Source organism: Phalacrocorax carbo, chromosome 14 (assembly GCF_963921805.1).
Source record: "Phalacrocorax carbo chromosome 14, bPhaCar2.1, whole genome shotgun sequence".
Taxonomy (NCBI): domain Eukaryota; kingdom Metazoa; phylum Chordata; class Aves; order Suliformes; family Phalacrocoracidae; genus Phalacrocorax; species Phalacrocorax carbo.
The window spans coordinates 8,877,421-8,897,414 of NC_087526.1; the positions used below are offsets into that span (position 1 = coordinate 8,877,421).

Here is a 19,994-nt window from a genome sequence, read left to right on the forward strand (position 1 = left end):
CAGGGCCCGAGGACCAGCCGACCTTCCTCAGCCACTGCGGCGGCAGCGCGCCTCTGCCGGCGGCTCCCTGCGCGCTCCCGCCAAAAGGCGGGAGCGCGAGCGCGCCGAGCGCCGGCCCGGCCCGGCCCCCGTTGCGCGGCCGGTGCCCGGGAGGGCTGGCCCTGCTCCCGGCGGGCTCCCGGTCCTCGGAGCCAGCCAGCAGCCCCTCGGGGTACCCCGGAGAAGCCCCTGGCTGTCTTTGCAGGGGCAGCGCGGCAGCTCTTGGCCACGGCCTCTGCAGCGGCTTTGCTCGCTTTTGCGCGGGTCTGCAGAGCCCCGGGTGGGTGCAGCGGCGCAGCTCCCGGGCAGGCGAGTCCCCTTGGCTTCGCAGGCAGGGACCGGCTGGTACAGCTCTTGGTATAAATAAATCCCCATTGCCTTCCTGGGGCTAACAAGAAGCATACATGCGTGCATTTCCAGGAGCACGATGTTGCTCACCTCATTTAAGTTCCTGTGAACAGAGAACACCTCCCCAGGACTCTCTTCCTCCTCCCAACCTCTTTTGCCCTTGACATTTTAAAAGCCCTCTTGGGGGGCGCCACCCCATCTCTTTCTCTGCAGGTGAGCATGTCCTGCGTAGCTCTGGGCATGTTCACTATAACTGTGTTGGTGAAGAAAATTTGCAGAAAGGAAAAAACGAAAACCTTCAGATCTGATCTTTCTGCAGGGGGATAAGGGTAAAGGTGTGTGGCCACCAAGAAGATGAGGCAGCATGTCTGCACACACAAGCATGCCTATATGTCACCAGCCAAAGGGGAAAAAAAAGGGGAAGGGCATTTGTCAGCCCTCTGCTTTATGCTTTCTGTACTTTGCTTTATACTCAGGCAGAGCACAGTAAGTCTCCTGGTGCTCCTGAGCCACAGCCCAGCACATCAGCTGTTGCTGTATCACAGGGCACCTGTGGTTTTCCCCGTCTCTCCAGCAGCCTGGTGTTAGCTGAAGATAATTAGATCTTAATTATCACCAGGAAAGTTTTGAGCCTCTTCATGGTGTGGCTCTGCAGCTGGTCTTATTAGAGGGCAGGGCTCTGTCCCTCTGGCTGCCTCTGGGCAGAGCTGGTACCCTGGGCTGGGATTTTGCTGTTCGGGGAGGGAAGGGCGGTTCTGCTATAAAATACCCTTGGAGCGACCATCCCCAGTGGGGACCTGGAGGAGCCCCTGGAAGCCACAAAGCAGGCACCCACTGCCTTTGCAGGGGCATCAAGCCTGCCCTGGCACTCAGCACCCTGCGAGAGGGAAACCACCCGCGCTGGTATCCAGCTGTGCCAGCTCCAGCCCTCCCTTGTGCAGTGGCCAATTTCCAGCCCCAGGGTGTAGAGCCAGCCCTGCCTACCTTGTTGAGGGCAAAAGCTCCTGGGGGCACTTTGCAGGTTCAGAAACCCGACGGGCAGCCAACACTGTGTGTGTCCTCAAATGCACAGGGAGCACCGGGGTGCTGCGTCCATGGCACGCAGGGACCAGTCATGCCAGGACAAGAGACCACAATGTGCCAAGCACCTCCAGTTGTTGCAAACCACTGGATCTCCCCGCTGGTGTGGAACCAGCAGCTGGCTCCCAAATTGCCTGGCTGCTGCTTCCCTGACCTCCAAGTCACCTTGAGCCGTGCTGGCTGCAGGCATTTGCTCTGCCGTAGGATGTTGTGAATACTAAGGAGGCAGGAATGAAACTTCACTTCCGTGGTGGGGCTGGATCAGGGTCAGTGCTGCACACCCCAAAACTGGGCTGTGCTGCACAGGCATGCACTGGAGGGGCCCAGAGGGACAGAGGCATACCCACAGCCCTCCCGGCTCCCTCCCATTCCTGCTCCTGCCATCTCCTCTGCTGACTTGGGGCTCCCATTCACTGCCCCTCTCATCCCTGTTTAATCATTTTGGCTGAGCAGCAGCATGTCCCTATCCCCATCTCTGGCATCTCCATCCCCTCACTCCCTTGCCCTGCTCCATCTTCTTCCTTCCCTCCTCTTTCCATTTCTTTCCAAGCCCTTGGTCTTTCCCCTCCAGCGCTCCTGCAGATTCATTGTGAATTTTGGCAGTGCTGTCTCTGACCTTGGCTGTCTCCCTCCTCTCTTTGCTCCTGCGCTGGCAGCATAAATCTTGGCTGTTTCCATCTCTCCTCCTATTTCTTCAGTGCCAGTGGCCCGGGAACAGAGCGGCCCTTGGCAGCCCCCAGCCTCAGGCTCAGCCAGCTTGGGATCGGGCTGGGGAAGGCTTTTGGGCTGCCCATCCCACACCCTCCAGCCCTACAAAGGCCTGAGGCCATCTCCCAGCTCCCATCTAGCAAAGTCAGTGGGACCCAGGGGCAGCCCAGCAAGAGCAGTGATGCATGCAGGATGCATCCCTCTGTCTCGTCTGTTCCAGATGTCCTCTTGAGCATGTCTGTGGGTTTGGGGTGCAGGAGCAGCCTGCCAGGTGGCATGGCACCCTGACACTGTGGCAGAGCATGGCACAGACCCAACTGCTGCACCAGCTGCCTCTGCTCTTGCAGGCTTACCCCGTCCATGTATGAAGTCAGGCAGGACCCACAGCACGAGTGGCTCTGCCTCTGCTCCCCAAACCCCCAGCCTTGCAGGGGTCCCAGCCTTGGCACCCTGGGGACTCCTGTGGGCATCATCAGCCGCAGGTTTTGGGTGCCCCAAAATGGAGGGCTTGGCCATGACTCTGCTCAGGAGCAGACTGGCAGTGTTTCTGTTTTTCCCAGGGAATTTGGCGATCTAGAGGCAGCAGCCCCTGGTACTGGCGCACTCTCCTCCCAGCCCTGCTTCTGCCTGCCCGTCTGTTTGCAGGGATGTGCCTGCCTGCTCCAGATCCATCTTTTCCTGCTGATTCGGGACAATTTGTATCCCATGACCTACTTGTCTCCAAGCATCTTCTGCCTGCCCGCAGAGTGTGTTGGTACTAAAGCTTCTCTAAATGTGGTTAACATGTCAGGATGCACTTACATTTATTTTTAGTTCTGCTTCTTTCTTGGCCCACTTCTGGATGCGTCCCCAGGGATGCTGTGCTGGGAAGCCTCTGCGTTTCAACACAGGGCAATAAGAGGAGACGGAGGAGCAAGCAGGTAGGTTGCAACACACACAACCTCCACTGCAAACAAACAAACAAACAAACAAATCATGTGTATCCCTCTCCCTGACACAGCAAAAGGTGATGAAAGACCCCAGCCCACCCTGCAGCCCTCAGCTCTGCTGCAGCTCAGGTGCTGGAGGTACTGTGGTTTGGTCCCCTTTTGGGCAGTGCCACACGACCCTTGAGGGTGCTGCTCGGCATCAGGTGTGATGTGAGGGCATCGCAGCGGTGAATGCGGGTAACCTGCAAACCCCTTTTGCTGAGCTAAACAAATAATTAAAATAGACAAAAAACCCTCCCAGGGCACCTTGGAGAAAAAAAAAGTGAGAAAATGGTTAAAAAATTTTGTAGAGGTTCATTTTTAACACAAACTGAGTTTAATGGGGGAGATGTCCAAGGAAGGATGATGCTGTCACCCATAATCAACCTGCTGAGCAGCAGCAGTGACACAAGCCAAGCTGGCCCTGCTGGGACCTGGCCAGCATCAGCACCTGGGTGGGTACAGGCTGAGCCTGTCCAGCCCTCAGCCTGGCTCCCTCAAGAAATACAAATGCACCTCTATTTGTGCATGCATCCCCCCGAAACTCTCTGAACCTTTTTGATGTGTTTTAGCTGTATTTAACAGAGACTTCCGAGAAAGTCCCTGCCTGTGTCATGTAACGGGTGGTAGGAGTCTCCCATCTACTCTCACCATGCAGGAAAATGACCCAGGACCGTGGGTTGTGTGAAGCAGAGTGTGGCTGCAGAAGAACTTGCTGCGTGGGGGCACAAGGGTGCAAGGGGGCAGGGGGCTCAGGGCACCGGCCATGCATCCCTGCGGCCTCGGCGCTGCGAGATCACCCAGCACCAGGATTGGCGCATCATCTAGCGCGATCACGGGTGAGCTTGTGAAGATGCTGGAGGCATGTGAATGTGCTGAAGGGAATGACAACGTGATGGACAAATCTTCCTGGCAGCTTTCAGCAGCCCACCCGCTATCACTCAGGATTTACATCCACAACCCCATCGCCAGGCACCGCTCCAAACACGGAAATAGCACACGTCTTATTAACAAACGAGCTACAAGCGTGCTGCTGCCAGCAGGTCACTGCTGGGGCTCAGGCCTGGATCCAGTTTCAGGTCAGTGAGGAGCGGAGTGCGGGCACTAACACAAGTGCTCTGTGAAAAATGGAATAAATGGCGTGGTGAGAGGTGGGGGTGAAGGGAAGGCTCAGTGCTGCAGGACTGCGGTGGGACCATGGTGGGATTGCAGGGGACAGCCCAGCTCAGGGAATGGCTCTGGGCAGCGAGCACCGCCACGGGCTCTTCTCTGCCAGACTGGAGCATCTCATGCTTGGCCCAAACCCAGGTCAAGCCCTGAACATTTTCCCAGGGGTCTGGAGGCAGGCTTAGCCGTTGCAGGGGTCTCAGTGGACAGCTGGCCAGGCTGGAGTTCTCCCTGCTGAGGTCAGGGCTGGGGGCTGCGGTGACTCGGCGTGTGGTCCCGCTGCCCCCAGCCCAGCTCTGTCCTGGCTCCCCAACAGGGGTGGCTGTTTGTGGGGTGCCCCACCAGCACCCCCTGGGCATGACCCATGCTCTCTCCCATGCAAAACCCATCACGCTGCTCTGTCCTCTCCACCCGTGCCCCTCCTCACACAGTCCCCCCGCCCCGAGGTGCCCACAGAGGGTCCCAGTGCTGTCAGGGGGTGCACGGAGGGGGTCCCTGTTGCAGGTGGGGCGTGCACAGAAGACGTCGGTGTGCAGCCAGGCGTGTGTGCATGTGTGTGCCCCCCGGGGCAGCCCGCTGTACGTGTGTGTGTGTGTGTGTGTGTGTGTGCGTGTGCGTGTGCGTGCGGCGGCTCTGTGCACCGGCGGGGCCGGCAGCTCGGGGCACCCACCGCCCGCCCCGCCCGCCGCCGCGGCTGCACCGGCACCGGCCCGGGGAGCCGGGGACGCGGCGGGGGTAGGCAGCCAGGCGCGGGGCACTGGGGCGGGGGGCAGCTCGGGGCGGGCACCGGCGGGGCCAGCAGACCGAGGTGGAACCGGAGAAGCGGGAGCGGAGCCCGGTGCGGGGAACGGGGGAAGCGGGTGGGGAGCGGCTGGGTGCGGGGACCGGGGGACCGGAGGGGAGAGCCCGGCGGGGAAAGGGGGTCCGGGAGGGGCAGTCCAGCGGGCTCACAGGGACACGGGTCCCCAGGGGGACTCAGCCCGGTTCGGGGAGGTGGGTCGCGCAGTGGCAGCCTGGTTCAGGGAGGGGGAGACCCGGGGCGGGGGAACCCGGTTTGGGGAGGCAGGTGACGGGTCCAGGGAAGGGGAGCAGCCCGGTGCGGCGACCCGGCTCCGGGGAGGGAGGATAGCCCCGTGCGGGGACCCGGGAGGCAGCCCGGTTCGGGTAAGCGGAATCCCGGGCGGAGGACCAACCCGGTTCGGGGACCTGGGGAGTGGGTTTGGCAGCTCGGTCCGGGGACCCGGCTCCAGGAAGGGGGAGCATCCCTGTCCTCTTCCTCCGCTCACCTCTGGCCTCGCAGGCCGGCGGCGGCTCCATGGCATCCCCGCGGGCGGCGGAGCTGCGGAGCCCAGGCGAGGCGGCGGCGGCGGGCGGGGGCGGCCCGGTGGGTCCCGGTGCGGGCCCGGGGCTGGCGCTGGCGCTGGGCTGTGCGCTGAGCGGCGCGGCGCTGGTGGTGCTGGCGGGAGCCGTGCCGCGGGCGGCCCGTCCCGACCCGGCGGTACCGGCGAGGCAGATGGAGCGGCTGGAAGCGCGGGCGGCGCGACTCCGCGCCCGCCTCGACCGCTGCACCGTAGCCGGGCTGGCGCTGCTGGCCCTGGGTGGGCTGCTGCTCGCCGCCCTGCTGCTAGCCGCCGCCGCCGCTCGCCGCCGCGCCCGGGCCGCCCGCCGTACCGGTGGCACCTACGGCTCGGTGCGCCTGCGGATGCGGAGGGTGTCAGCCGAAGGGACGCGGGCGCTGTTGGAGAGCCAGCTCAGCCCCCCGCCCCAGCCCCTCGAGGGACCAGGCTCTTAGTCCCCTGTGCCCCGGGGGACCCCGTGCTGCGCCGGGGACCCCATGCCGCCGGCAGAAGCGGGGCTCCCCTTGCCGTGCCCCAACACCAATGCCATCCAGTGAGACTTTGCTCATCCCCGCCCGGCAGCCTTCGGCCACCTTCCTCGCCTCCCCGGACCCTTCTTGGATTGGGCTCCCATCCGGCAGCACCAGAGCAATGTGGCTTTGGGATGCCCCACTGGACTGCATGACCCCTGCCTGGGCTGTTCCCCACCACCAGCGCCGGGGTGGCGTGGCCTTCGGACATCCTGCTCGCCTCCCCAGGCACCTTCCTGGATGGGGTCCTGCCTGCCAGCATTGGGGCAATGGCACCTTCAAGACACCTGTCGGATTTCCGTGCCATGGCCAGTCACAGCCTGGGGCGCTCAGGCACACACGAGGCCGAGCTCCCTGCCAGCTGCAGCTGCAGCCAGCTCCTTCCCAGCAGCCAGGGCCTGGGGCCGGCTGCTCCTCTTCGAGATGGAGCTTCTCATTTTCTGCCATCAGTGACCTTTTTTAGCAATAGTTTCTTGTAAAACTCTGTGGTGTAGACTTGGCGCTTGCACCACTCTGGGCAGAAGAAGAGACAGCAAGTGTGACCACCGTCTGTGCAGTGGGGTCCAGCCCCCTGTCCCTCCCTAGCCTTTGTACCCCACCAGCCCCACGCTGGAGGGTGGGATGAAGGCTGGGACACATGCCCACACCGTGCCAAGCATCCCGCTCCCACCAGCAACCCCTAAACAGCCTCCTCAAAAATCATGGTGCTCTGTCCGGAGGAGAGAGGACAATTCCTAATGTCTCAGAACGATGTGGTTCCTCTGTTCCCATGGTAGACAGGCAGCTCTGCCCGCTGGGGTGCCCGCGCGCAAGCCTTTGTGCTGATCACAAGAGCCATTGTCTGCAGCGTGAAGGTAAAATTGCATCTCGGGAATTAAACATGAAGCATCATTAAAGCACAATGTTCTGTGGTAAGAAAAATCGGTATGAGCAGGATGCTGAGAAAGGGAAATAAGTATCCCGTAGGAAAATGCAGACCCACAAAAGGTGGTGTTTGTCATGAACTGGCACCAGGTTTTAATCCATCTCATGAATTACTCTTCAAATGTTTCCAGGCAGAGACAAATCTCTCCAGACAGCCTGACACAAGAGGAAAGTCTTTTTACACATGGTGCAATTGCCTGGGTCAGGTTTTATTTCAGGGCTTCCAGTGTCCCCCTTGGATGCTGGGAATGGCATCCTCTGCCTGCTGTTTTCATTTCTAATGCTTCACAGATGATTCCTTCTGTTGCTGTGAAGGGCCATGCATCCCTCTCCCCATCACCACTCTGGATTTATTGTAAGGTCCCAGGAAACAACCTCGAATAGCCTCATGCCTGCAGCCCCAGCACCCTGGCACCTTTCTCTGCGATTAAACCATCCTTGGGGCAAAATGAGTGGCTGTGTTCCACTGTCCCCTGAACAGGCATCACCTCTCCCCACATCCCTGGGGTGAACAGCCGCGAGCAGAGCCTGCTGGGTCAAATGAAGGGCCTGAGCAGAGCAGGGTGAGCAAACGCCGTCACAGTTGTCATTCGGGGGGCTGATCCCAAGGGTGGGGGTGGCATGCCATGGGAGGAAGGGGAGGAAGGCTTTCATGCAGGGTCTGCTGGGAGACTCCCCTGGGGAAGGCAGAAGTCCCTCCTGCAACTCTCAGCGCTGGCCCTGCAAGCCTGGATTAGAAAATAAACCCATTAGAGGAAGAAATCATCCTCATCAATTTTTGTCATCTTAAATAAGATGAAAGGGGTCTTTCTAGGTGGAAAGGCTGAGCCTGTTTGGAGGTTACATCTGCTGCGCACCTACTTTGTGTGGGTGTGAGAAATATTCCGGTGGATTAGAGCATGAGGCTGCTCAAGAGACTCTAAAGGAAGGGGCCATCATTGCTTTGTCAGTGCATTGCTGGGCTGTCCCTCAAGGAGCTGCAGGACTGGGGAGAAAGCCTCTCAACTGAGATAAATATACATAAGGAGAACAAAGTGTGTTGAGGAAGAAGAGCCATTAAAGAAGCTCTCCCATCAAGAGCTTCATGACTGGGAAGTGATTTCATATAGAGAACCCCCAGGGCTGAGGCAGAGGGTGGCTGCAGCAGGGGGGCATAGAGCTGCTGGTGGCCCCAGAGCCATTCTGCTCTGCAGCACAGCTGGCTGCCCTGTGCTTCCTCCCCACATAGTCCTGGACGCCCTTCATTGCTCCTGGTGGGTGCTGGGGAGGAGCAGCACAGCTAGCTTGAGGTGTTGACCTGCGATGGTTAACAGGCACGGGTGTATTTAGGAACCAGTCAAAAATATTCCAGTGTGGTAAGAAAAATCTGGCTGGGAAAGGCAGGCTAAAGCTGTGCAGCCTGGGTGGGATGAGGGTCACCAGCCCCTCAGCACAGAGGGATTTGGGGGCCTCGCCCACCCACAGGAATTAGGTGCTGGTGGGTGGGTCAGAGGCAGCTTTGAGATACCCCACCCCACCATCCCCTGGAGGTGCAGCAAAACCAGCCCTCTGGGAGAGCATTTCACCCTTATGTGCCATTTCTGGAGCCTCTCCAGTTTCCATGGGAGAAGCTGGTTTTGCCTGAGCAGGTAGAAGGTGTGGGATGGGCACTGGGGAGGAGCGGGTGGCACCATGCCCAGCAGTGAGGGGAAGGGCCCTGCTGAAGCAGGCACCGAGGGCACCATGGTGGGTGGCAGACACCAGCCCTGGCCCCACTGCCTTCCTGTAAAGCTGGGGACAACAGCAGCTGCCTCGTGCTTTGCACAGCCACGCTCTGGGTAGGTCGCCCCAATACCACAGGGATGGGCAGCACAGCCCCAGTGAGAGGTGCTGGGCAGGGTGCGAGGTTGGATGCCCCCAGCAGTGCTGCCATACCAGGCTGTGGAGTATGGTGCAAGGAAAGGGACGTGGCAGGCAGCACATCCTCATCACCCTGCTCAGCACAGAGGTCTCCGGTCTCTGGGGCTTTGAGGGTGTCTTCCCTTGTGCCAGGGGTGAGCAAAGAGGGAACAGCCCAGCACGCCGCTCCCAGTCCCATGTAACGGGGGCTGCTTTGTTTTCCTATGCATGCAGTACGCTCCAGTTCCTCCCTCACACCATGCATGGGACACATGGGATCCCAGGGACGGAGCATCGTTTGCGGAGTAATTAGCAGCACCCGGGGCTCTGCCTTTGGGAGCACTTGGGGCAGGTGCTGCTAGGCTGGGCGGGCTAGCAGATGGCCTGAAGGACTCTCTGGGGACCTCAAGCCATTACCAATAATCCAGCGTCTTTCTTCAAACGTGACATGGAAGCACCTCACCGGTGCTGTGGGAGGAGGGAGGGCTGTGCCTGTGCCAAGGCCGCTCATGCCAGCCCCAGCCGCTCTTCACGGCCTCCCCATAAAATTAACTCGAGGTGTGTGGCTTGATGTGCTCCCTTGCATGTTAATGCTTTCCATCACTTACGTCAGCAGCAGCCGTGCCGGGGATGGGGACATGCTGCTGGGGGCCTGGACCGTCCCTGCTGCTGGTGGGAGACCGGGCCTCTGCAGCCAATGTGCTCGGCGTGGTACAAGCCTGCTGGGGGAAAGGGGCTTGCACCAGACCATCAGTCCTGTGGACGGAGCAAGGAACATGTGGGATTGCTGGTCCCGGGAGCCATCTCTGCCATCCTCTGGGCAGCTCCACAGCTGCCCTTTGGTGTGAGCTGAACCAGCTGTAGGGATGGCCTCCTGTCCCCACTGTCCTCTGATCCAGAGAGAAGGATCCTTGCCTTCTTTCACCCATCCTCCCCAGAGAGTGGACCACACAGCGCTGAGGCTCAGGCACGGGCCTGCAGCAGGCACGGCTCAATGCCTGGTACTTGCGCTCTTTGAAACCCCTCTCCCTTCCCACCTGCTCCCCCAGCTGCACAGCACCGTGAACCCGCTGGGGTTGAGTGCTGCAGACAAAAGATTGTTTATCAGGACCCGCCACAGCCTCTCCTGGCGCTGGCTCACTTTAATTAGCCCCATCAAAGCCGGCTGCGTCTCTCCCTCCTGAAAGGTTGCAGAACATGATTAATTCAGGCACAGAAAGCAGCTGCCTCCTGCAGAGAGGGGCCCTCTCTGATAAGGCCAAACCTATTTCCTCTCCCCAAACACCCCATGTATCTCAACCCCGTGCAGCAAGGTCAGGGGCTCCTTTCTCCCGCAGCAAAGCTGTGGATGGGCTCCGGCTGCCCCAGGAGCTGGAGGGTACAGAGGCGACAAGCAGGAGCAGGGGTCTCACCAAGCCATGGGTCTTGCTCTCCATCCCCACCATGCTGCAAGCACAGCCGCTGTCTGCTCTGGTCATGGGCATCACTTGCTGCCTATCCCTGGATCTGTAGGTGGGACTGTCCACCAAAAGCCCTGGAGACGCACAGTGGAGATCCCTGCTGGGTCTTGGCTTGAAACCAGCTCTTGCAAACACGGGTGTCCATGCACAAGCCCTGGGGAGATGCAAGGGATAATCCAGCTGCCCCCAGTGCTGAATTTCTACAGCCGGACCTCCCCACTCCCATTGTGCACAGCCCAGGGTTGCACATGCTGTAACTCAGCTTTATTAGCTGCATTTGTAAGGAAAGGGATTTTAAAAAGCAAAGGCCTTTGGGGAAAAGACATAGATGGGGGGATCAGTTCCCCCTTTTTATTTATGCCAGCATGGCTGCATGCAGCGTACCAACGGCATTCAATACCCCAGAGAGCCAATTACCACAAGGAGCGCAGCCAGAGCCAAGTCTGGGCTGTTCTCCACTTAGTTTTCTTAATACAGTCACATCGCCTCAGAAAGCACTACTGCTCAGGGGAAGGTACAAAGCGGGTTCCCAGTGTGAATCCTCTGCCTCGGGGAGGGCAGATGCAGCCTGGGCAGAGCTCTGGGGCTTCCCTTCTCATGGTGGGGAAAAAGATGCTGTGGCTGGGGAAGGGGAACGGGGGGGGCCACCACCAGCAAGCACCAACACAACATCGTCGTTAGGTTTTTATTACAATCTCATGAACATCCTTCCAAGAAATCAAAACATGAGAAGAAAAACATAGTATGAACCCCTGGCAGGACAATCTGCAGCCCCCAAATTAACTGACCTGGGGGAGCTGTGAGGAAGGGAGGAGGTTTCCAGATATTGCTTGGGAGGCTGAGCCACACAGATCTCACCCATTCTCCCGGAGCTGTTTGGCAGAGTTCAGCCAGGCAGAGCCGCACCAGCCTCACGCAATGGGACTGACGGTAGGGAAACATGTTCTATAAACCTCTTCTGCGAAGCAAATCCCACAGCCAAGTGAGCCCCCTGCACACATCCCCAGAAGGGCCCCAGCTCGGTGCTGGGCTCAGCTCTGCCATGCCTGCAGAGCCAATGCTGGGCCTGGCAGGTTGTACAGGTACCGAGCACCCTCCCTCCCACCCCAGCCCCGTGTGGTGCCTGGCGGGCAGCCCTCACCACTCTTCCTGCAGGGCTTTGCATGCACCCTGGGAATGAAAATCACACAGCTGCAGGGGAGAAAGGGGGCAAGGTAGGGTCAGGAATTCAACATGTCTCTTCTCATGCCCATTAAAGGCTTTGCTGGTGGTACTCTTTAAAGCCAGTGGGCACAGCCCTGTGGGAGATGATCTGAGCTGCTGCTGGGGGTCTGCCCAGGGACACCCTGCAGGTTGGGCTTTCTAGCGCTTTACACTGATCAGCCCCTCACTTGGATGAAGAGCAAGAGAGAAACCATCTCTGCATGGGGAACCCACTCTGGCTGTCTGGCTGTCACCTTCAGTGAGGCTACTGCAGCTCCCCAGCACAGCAGCAAGAAGCCAGCTCCCCCCTCAGCACCAACTGCTTGCGTAACCCCAGCAGCAAAAGTGGTGCCACCCTGGAGAAGCAGAGGAGGAAACCCCATAGCACCCAGGCTCTTCTCGGAGCACCGCACCCCACACTGCCACCTCATGCGGAGCAGGACCACATCAGCCAGGTGCAAACGGCCGGGCACCCTCAGAGGAGCATGGAAAGAAATGAACCTACTGCCTCCTCTTCTGTTTTGCACACAAGAGAACCTTTATAGCTGATCTGATACACAGGAACGTGGCCCCGAATGGGGAGAAGAAAAACGCTGCTGAAAAGATTGAAGTCCACCAAAAGGGGAGTGAAGAGGGGAAAGCGCTCCTGCTTCCCATGAGACTGCTCTGGCCACAGCCATGAGAAGCCATGTGGTGGCTCCTACATGAACATGTCATCATAGCCTGGAGGGGGAAGATGGTCAGGATCTGGTCTGGAAAGAAATTCAGAGCAGAGTCAAACCAGGAGTGAGTGCTCAGTCCCACAGCAACAGGGATGAGCCAGGAGATCCAGGGGCATCCCAGAGAGCAGGCTGGGGATACCAGGCACAGCCAAATACCTACCCAGGTCTACCAGCTCCTAATGGGCCAAAGGGGTCGAATCTGGCACCTGGTGGAACTGCTCCTGGGGGAAGCCGGTCTGGAATGCCTGATGATGGGTCAATGCCAGGCTGTGGGCAGCCAGACCGGAAAGGATCCATGATCATTCCACCACTCCGACCTCTGGGGAAAGGCAGAGAAGAAAATGAGATTGGCACCGGTGAGAGGAGCAAAGCACATCCCTGTGCTGCAGGAACACCAAGAACAGGAATGTGGGGTTAAGCTGACACACAGCATGTGGGAAGGAAAGCACCCCTAACCGGCTGCAACATGGGTCAGGGAAAGCCGATGAGGTGAGCCAACATCCGGAAGACCGAGAGCACTTGCTGTGTGTATGTGTGCGTGTGGAAGAGTGCTGGGGCACAGCAGATCCTTGTCCTATGGAGCCTGCTGTCCTACACAGGAGGGAACCTGAATGTGTCACACTGCTCCTACCTGGGTTATCACATCCCAGTAAACCTGCCCGTACTACACCACAACATAAGGAGCAGGATATGAATCACAGCTCATCACCATGCCGAGGTGGGAGTCTTAGAGCTGCAGAGTGCATGCTCAAGCCAGGGCACCAGCAAACCACCAGGTCCAGAGCACCATTTTGCCCTGGGCTAGCTACAGACGTGCACCGGGAAGCAACAGCCCTCACCCGCCTGTCTTCCTCAGAGCCTCCCTCTTCCCCATTCCCACAAGGAGCCACTTAGGGCATCAGCAATGGCTGGTGAGTCCCTGTGGACTGCTGACCATCCCCTGGGGAAGTGTTGGACCTGCTGGCCCTCACTGCTGGCTCATAGTCCTGTCATTGCTCTCTGCTCTCCTGGGTAGCAGCATGTTCTGCCCTGCAGTATTGCAAGAGCTTGCAGACCCAGCCGGGGCTCCCGCCAGCCTTTCCAAATTGCTGCCTGGAAGTCATTTGCTGACCGTGGCAGCTCCTTAGAGCTGCCCCACGCTGTGAGTGCCATTCCTCATGGTTGGCTTTGTGCAAACTCGGCTAGAGCCTCTGGACTCTGCTGCCATCATACAAGTAATTAACAACTGCACTAATGAGTTCCATTACGCCAGGCCAGCTGCCCAAAGTGCCCTGGGACAGCCAGGCCCCATGAGCATATGCCTGGGAGTTTGGGTCTCTAGCCCCAGCTTTGGCAGGTGTCAGCACACAAATCTGCTTCCATTTACAATCTTTTTTGTCATTTATAGAGAAACTTCTGATGAAGGGCTGGAGGCAGAGAGAGAAACAGGGTCTCCCCCACAGCTGAGCCCCCTCTCCTCATGCTATCAGGTTTCCTTCCAGCCACCCCGGCTCCAGGCCTCTCCTTCCAGCCGGGAAGGATGTTTTTAGCTGGCCCTCTTCTAGCCAAACCCACGGAGAACCAAGTCTTGCAAGAGGGGAAAAAATGCAATCCCCACAGAAGAGTGGTTCCAAAGAGGACTCCCCTGGGCTGCAGGATTCTCTGCAATGACTCCAAGAGCTGGTTTTTGTCTATGTGCTTTTAACTGGAATGGAAGATGCCAGGTTCTCCTTGCCTGACCAAACCAAAGACCAAGAGATGTATCTGTAAAGATCAATCCCCCAGACAGCCCTCTTTCTATCCAGGCTTTCTCTTGAGTGCCTCAGACAGCTGGGAGGCTCACAACCAGGACTTGAGAATCTGTGGACTCGTCTTTAAGCCTCCCCATTTCCAGACTGCTGGGATGTAGACGCAGCAGCTGGTAACATTTTAAATTAGAGGCTTACATTCACTTAACGACGTATTCAGCTTTGATTTACTGAAGGAATTACTGCATGTTAAATGAATACAAGCTGATTATTAAACAGACGCAGATTGCAACCTATCATCTATGCAAGAGACAGGATCTTATTACAATATTAGAACCACATTGAGGTTTAGCAACTGTCAATTGGTTCCTTGCAATTTGCACTGAGCAACTCTCCCATCGCTGTCCACACTCAGAGACACTTTGCTGGATGCCTGAGCCAGGCGGGCTCCAGCTATTCCAGAGAAGGCCCCCAGCCACCCCCACACATCCCAAGGGCAGAGCAGGGGATGCTCCCTGGGCACACAAAGCACAACCTCTCCCAGCCATACTCACCCAAAAGGGTCCAGGTCTTCCCCACCAACAGCGAAGGGGCTCAAGGGGGAAGGCCTGAAACAGAACACAGTGAGGTGTTCAGTGAAGGGGAGACAGGCTGCGTGGAGCGAGTAAGCAGGCAGGGCAATGCAGCCAAGTGTGGTTGCCGGTGCTCTGCTCTTGGGTGCTCTCCCACAGTAAGCACTGCAGCACCCAAAGGGCCCTGGGACCCGCAGGGCCCTGTGTGAGCAGGCTGGCATTGGGAGCAACCCCAATGCCCAGGACGCAGCACTCCCTGCTGCAGGGTGTGGACACCGGTGTGCATGGCAGGCTTGCCGGAAGCTTGCTGTGATGAAGGGGTCCCTGCTGTTCCCATTTCACCAGGCTGAAGCTGTCTGTGGACGCGGGGAGTTTCCATGCCAGGGGCTCCCCGAGTGCTGCTGCGCTAGGCCAGGCTCTCCAGTGTGTCCCAGTCGGAGACACAATGACAGTCCCGCTTCCAGGGGCTTGAGGACAGTGGGGCAGTGAGCCTGCAGCTAGCTGTCACATCTCCTTGCCAATAACATGGTTTCAGAGCTGTGCCCAGCTCCAGCCTGTCTGCCCAGGCCTCCCTGAGGAGCATCTTGCACCCTGAGCAGCCCTGAGCACCAGCAGACAGCAGTGGAGTTAAAGAAGCAAGAGGTGACATGCAAGGCAGAAACCATGGCCAGTCCCCAAGAGATGGCAGAGCCACCACAGTGTCTCTGACTTCCAGACGAAGGGGATTACAGCTTGTGGGGGAGAGAGGGGGGAGCCTGGCTGCTGGGTATGAGGGATGGCTGGGCATGAAGGGGCCAGGGAGGGATGGTGAAGCAGGTGCCATGTATCCCCTCTCCTCAGATTTGCCAACAAAGGGTTTCAAAGGGAAAGGAGAGTTAGGAGAGCAAGGGGAAGACGCCTCTGTTCCCCTCCAAGCCTGCACCTCCTGGGTCCAGCCCCAAGCCCCAGCTGGGTGCACCGTCCTGGGATGGCAACTCTACTGGCCACAGCAGGCAGAAGGCATAGAGGCAGAGCCAGCTCTGTGCCAAGAAAAGGCAGAGCTCAGCACCTGCCACATGCCCCCTCCCCTCTGTCATGAGCACAGATGCTACAGCTCTGCTGGAGCCCGTGGCTGAATCTGACACTCAGCACCCTGGTGTCTCTCCCAGAGGCTGCTTGGCCCCACGATGGCACTGTCTTTCCTACTGCTGTCCCTGCTCTGCCCACCTCAGAACCCTGATGGTCCCTCAGCCAGCAAAGACCAGGGTCTCTCTCCTTCCACCTCTCACCTTCACCCCAGCCCTGCACACTGCCCTCTTCCTCCTAGGTCTGGAGGTCTCCAGCTACACTCCCAGGCAATGCCAACGGATGGTCAAACCAACACAGAGCTCCAGAACAGGCCATCCCTCAGTGGGCAACTTAAATCCAACCCAAACATGCAGCCAACGAGGCTGAGACTGGAGGTGGGGGCTTGGATCCCCTTTCCTCCCCATCCCACATATGGAAGATGGGGGCCAGAGGTGAAGTTCGGACAGCTGTGCCAGGACCATGTCTCATCTAATGCAGGACCATCAGCAGCTCCACTCTTTACTCACCAGGTTGGTGCCCTCGTGCCTGACGGCTGCCGGGGAGGGACCCTGAGGGGGTCATAATCCCGGAGCAAGTCAGGATCCTTCTTCTCAGTCTCAGGCTCCTTTTTGGCCTTTCCTGCAGGGGCCCCAAGGGGAGCGATGATGCCTGAAGCAATTCTTGTCCTCAGCTCCTCAGTGTTCTTGTACACCCTGCAGTGAGGAGAGGTGAGGTGGTGGGCTGGAGAGGCCACAGCACCCAGGTGCAGAGTGCTGGGCAGGCTGTGAGGGGGGTGATGAGGGAACAGACATGCCTAAAGCATCCCTGGCACAAAACATGTCCCCAGCTGGCAGCACAGAAGGGATGGGAAGGGGTGCCACAGCACATAGTGGCACCAAAGCCCTGACCCTATTTGAGAGGGCAGAGGTGCCACCCAGCCCAAGGGACTCCACTGTGCTGGGGCCATGACCCAACCAGTAGCTCTGGCCTTTAGCAAGGCCACAGGGTTATCTGGGCCATGGTTGAAGGTGTCTGGTCCATGGCTGAAGCTGCAGCACCACTGGGCAGCATCCACCCAGCACAGACAGGCAGGCAGTGCTCTGAAAAGAAAAGTGCTGGGCTGGCCCAGCCTGTTTCCCATAGGGTGGCTCTCCCCTGGGCTCTGACCCAGGGTCCCACCATCCCCTAAATTCCTCTTGCCTGCCAGCAGTGCAGACAGCAGCAGAGTAGGGAGCTCTAGTGGCATTTCAGGGCTGGCTGGACTGCCCCCAGGCTTTGTACTGGGGAGGAGAGTCCTCCAGGCTCCTCCTAACCTGGTATGTGCCCCCCTCCCCATGCTGGTGGGACATTTTCTCTAGCAGAAAATGCTGGGGAACTGAGATTACTTGTGGAAATCGTCCAGGTGCTCTGGGTTGATGTAGTCAGCCACTGCCAAGGTCACATCTGCCACCTTCTGAGAACTGCGATCCTGGCAAAAGACAGATGAAACACAGAGTCAGCAGCCTGGCAGAGCTGGTAATGAGGGAAGGAGCAGGTACAACCACAGCTGGGGGCTTGGGACACAGGGAAAGGGCTTGCCTGCTTCCTGCCACATCCCTGTGCTGTGCCCAAACCCCAGGAGCAAACAAACTTCTGTGTACAGTGACGCTCTCCCTGCTCGCTCTCCCAGTCAGGGCTGCAAAGGGTGAAAGCAAAAACACCCTGGGCAGGTTCTTGTGGAGGACAGGGGAAAAGATCTGCAGAAAAATCCTGAGCTAGGAAGGGGACACAAAAGAGGCGACTCCTGGGCCAGAGGGTGCAAGGCAAGCTGCATTGCTGCCCCGATGCTGCTGGTGTTTGACCAGCTTCACACTGGGCCACATCTACTGCTGCACAGGCAGGTCTGCAGCCCATAATACTCCCTGTGTCTGCCCCATCCTGAGGGATAAACATTGCTGCAAGGTAGAACAAGTAACAGCAAAAATTTAAGAAATGGGCCCTGCTGTTCTTTGCATATTTTGGGTGGCAGCAGCCACTTCACCTGAAGGACCCCAAACCCACGGGGACCAGCCTGGGTGCTCACCATGACGTTGAGGATCATACTGTCTTCCACCACAATGGCCTTCAGCAGCAGCTCACAGGCATCATCCATAGACTTGTAGCGCAGTGTATACACCTCCTTGTTGGCTTCCCAGCCAGCGGGCAGCAGCTCCGACTTCCTTTCATCAGGACCTGGCTGTGACAGAACAGACGTGCTGCTGAGACTCTGCCCATGAGTCCACCATGCTGCAGGGCTGGGGGGACCTGCCTTGGCTGCATAGAGAGATCCAGGAGGGGCTCTAGGTCTCTGGGAGTGGATCTAGGTCTCCGGGAGGGGATCTCTCAGTGCCTTCCAGGTTTTGACTGCAGAAGCAGGGCTTTATTTCCTATGCGCTGGCCCTGCCTGTTTGCCAGCCTGCCACAGGGTCCCTGTGATGGAACAGGAGGGACACAACCACCCTTTGCTGAGCAGGAGAACATAAAAAAGACCCAGCCTGGGGTACAGAGCTGTCTGGGGCAGGGGAGGGGAAGGCTGTCATGCTGTTTGTCCCAGCCCCACAGCAGTGCTGCCAGGGGACACTGCCCCACACTGTCCCCTCCCCTAGCACTGGGGGGTTTCTCTGCCAAGACAGTGCCCTGCAACCCCACCATTGCCCCCAGCACCACACCAGGTGCCCTCCCAACACCTCCAGCACTGCACCAGGCTCCCAACCCCCTAAACCCTTCACACTGGGTCTAGCACTGCACTGACCCCCTCCCCAGTATCACACCAGGGCCCCCAGCACCGGGCCTCCCCTGGCACCACATTTCCCCCCAACACCGCACTGGACGCCCTCCTTTTGGTAGGGGGTTTCCCCCCCTCATCCAGCACAATATCCCCCCAGCACCACAGTGGCCCCTTCCTGGTACTGCGCTGACTCCTCCAGCACTGGGGACCCGCTCCCAGCACAGGTACCCCCGCAGCCCCCAGCACCGCAGCCCCTTCTCCGCTTCCCCAGCAGCTCTGAGGCCTCTCAGACCCTGCACCGGCCCGCGGAGTCCCGACACCCCCGGCGCCGCACGGCTCCCCCGGCGCCCCCCGGCAGCGGGCGCCGGGCTCGGCCGAGCAGCGCCGGCGAGCGGCACTAGGAAAGGCCGGGGCTTGACCGCGGCCTCCGCGGCTGAGGAGCTCGGGGTGACCCGGCCTGGGCCTTACCTGGTCGCCGGCGCCGAGGCAGCGGTAGCCATGACGGACCAGCTCCCAGTGAACGCCGCAGATCAACGCGTCCTGCGGGCCGGAGACGGCGGCCCGCGCCCAGGCGTACAGCGGCTCCAGCCCCGCCATGGCCGCGCCGCACCGAGCAGGCGCGGCCGGGCCGGGCCCCCAACGCCGGGCCGAGGCCGCTGCGGGGAGCGGAGCGCTGTACCGGGCACGCCGGGGCCGGGGCCGCCCCTCACTAGAGGGCCCCCGTCTCCTGCGCAAGGGCCGGGCCCGCCTCCCCCGCGGGCCTGGCCTGGCCGGGCCGGGGGCTCCAGCCGCCGCGGTGGGTGGGGGGCGAGAGGGGGGGGTTTCTCCCCGGAGAAATGTAACGTTTCTTCCAGCAGCGGGGCGGGGGGAGGAGGGGGGCGAGACAGGCCTTGCCGGGGGATCTCCGGCCGCCGACACCCCCAGTGTGGGGCCGGAAACCCGGCACCATCCAGCAGCCTGTGGCTTGGGGTCTGCCCGACCCTCCTTCCCTGCCCCTGGCTCTTCCTCGGCATTAGAAAAGCATTAGAGTCTGTGGCAGGGTCTGAGTGCGCTGCCGTAGCGAGCCTTTTCCCCAGGACTAAAGGGACTGAAGCACCAAACGGACGTTGATGGGTTTATTTAATTCCTTCCACAGCTCCTTTCTCTGGGCCACAGTATTTGTAACACTTCAGTTCTGTTAAAGTTGCCGCTGAAAGGTATTCAGGGGCTTTTTCCCTGCCCCTGGGCCAGAGCCGGTGTCTTCTGTGTGGCTGGCAGGAGGCTGGGGCCTGGGATGAAGCAGCCTCATGCCAGGGAATGCCATCATCTGCTGCTTTCCCAATCCAAGCTCCAGCTCCTTGGGGATGCTCATCTTGACTTCATTATGTGTCAATTAATTAACTCGCACTGTTCGCTCTTTCCATTTCCCCCTCAAGAAGTCACTGAGGCTGAACAATCGACCGCAGACCGGCAGGCCTGCCTGCCCGGCAGCCCCCGCGGCTCGGCACTGCCCATTCGCACGAATCATCGCCGTGCTGGCCAGGGAGCTGCTGCACCTC

General features: G+C 59.4%; 1 protein-coding gene across 1 annotated transcript; it reads right to left on the reverse strand.

Annotated features, from left to right (window-relative positions):
- Nucleotides 1-11,112: 11,112 nt before the first annotated feature.
- PSMF1 (proteasome inhibitor subunit 1) lies at nucleotides 11,113-19,178 on the reverse strand. Its single transcript, XM_064465503.1, has 7 exons — nucleotides 18,925-19,178; nucleotides 17,773-17,925; nucleotides 17,096-17,178; nucleotides 16,238-16,423; nucleotides 14,646-14,699; nucleotides 12,525-12,683; nucleotides 11,113-12,394 (listed from the first exon to the last, which is right to left on the reverse strand). Exons 1-7 carry the CDS (start codon nucleotides 19,051-19,053, stop codon nucleotides 12,343-12,345), a joined length of 816 nt encoding a protein of 271 aa, XP_064321573.1. The 5' UTR covers nucleotides 19,054-19,178; the 3' UTR covers nucleotides 11,113-12,342.
- Between the last annotated feature and the right edge of the window lie 816 nt (nucleotides 19,179-19,994).

Coding starts and splice junctions, on each gene's coding strand:
- PSMF1 (XM_064465503.1), bottom strand. CDS start 19,053: ATGGCGGGGCTGGAGCCGCTGTACGCCTGGGCGCGGGCCGCCGTCTCC. Junction 16,424..17,095: donor CACCTGGACGATTTCCACAA/GTAATCTCAGTT, acceptor TCCTCACTGCAG/GGTGTACAAGAACACTGAGG. Junction 14,700..16,237: donor GGCACGAGGGCACCAACCTG/GTGAGTAAAGAG, acceptor GTTCTGTTTCAG/GCCTTCCCCCTTGAGCCCCT.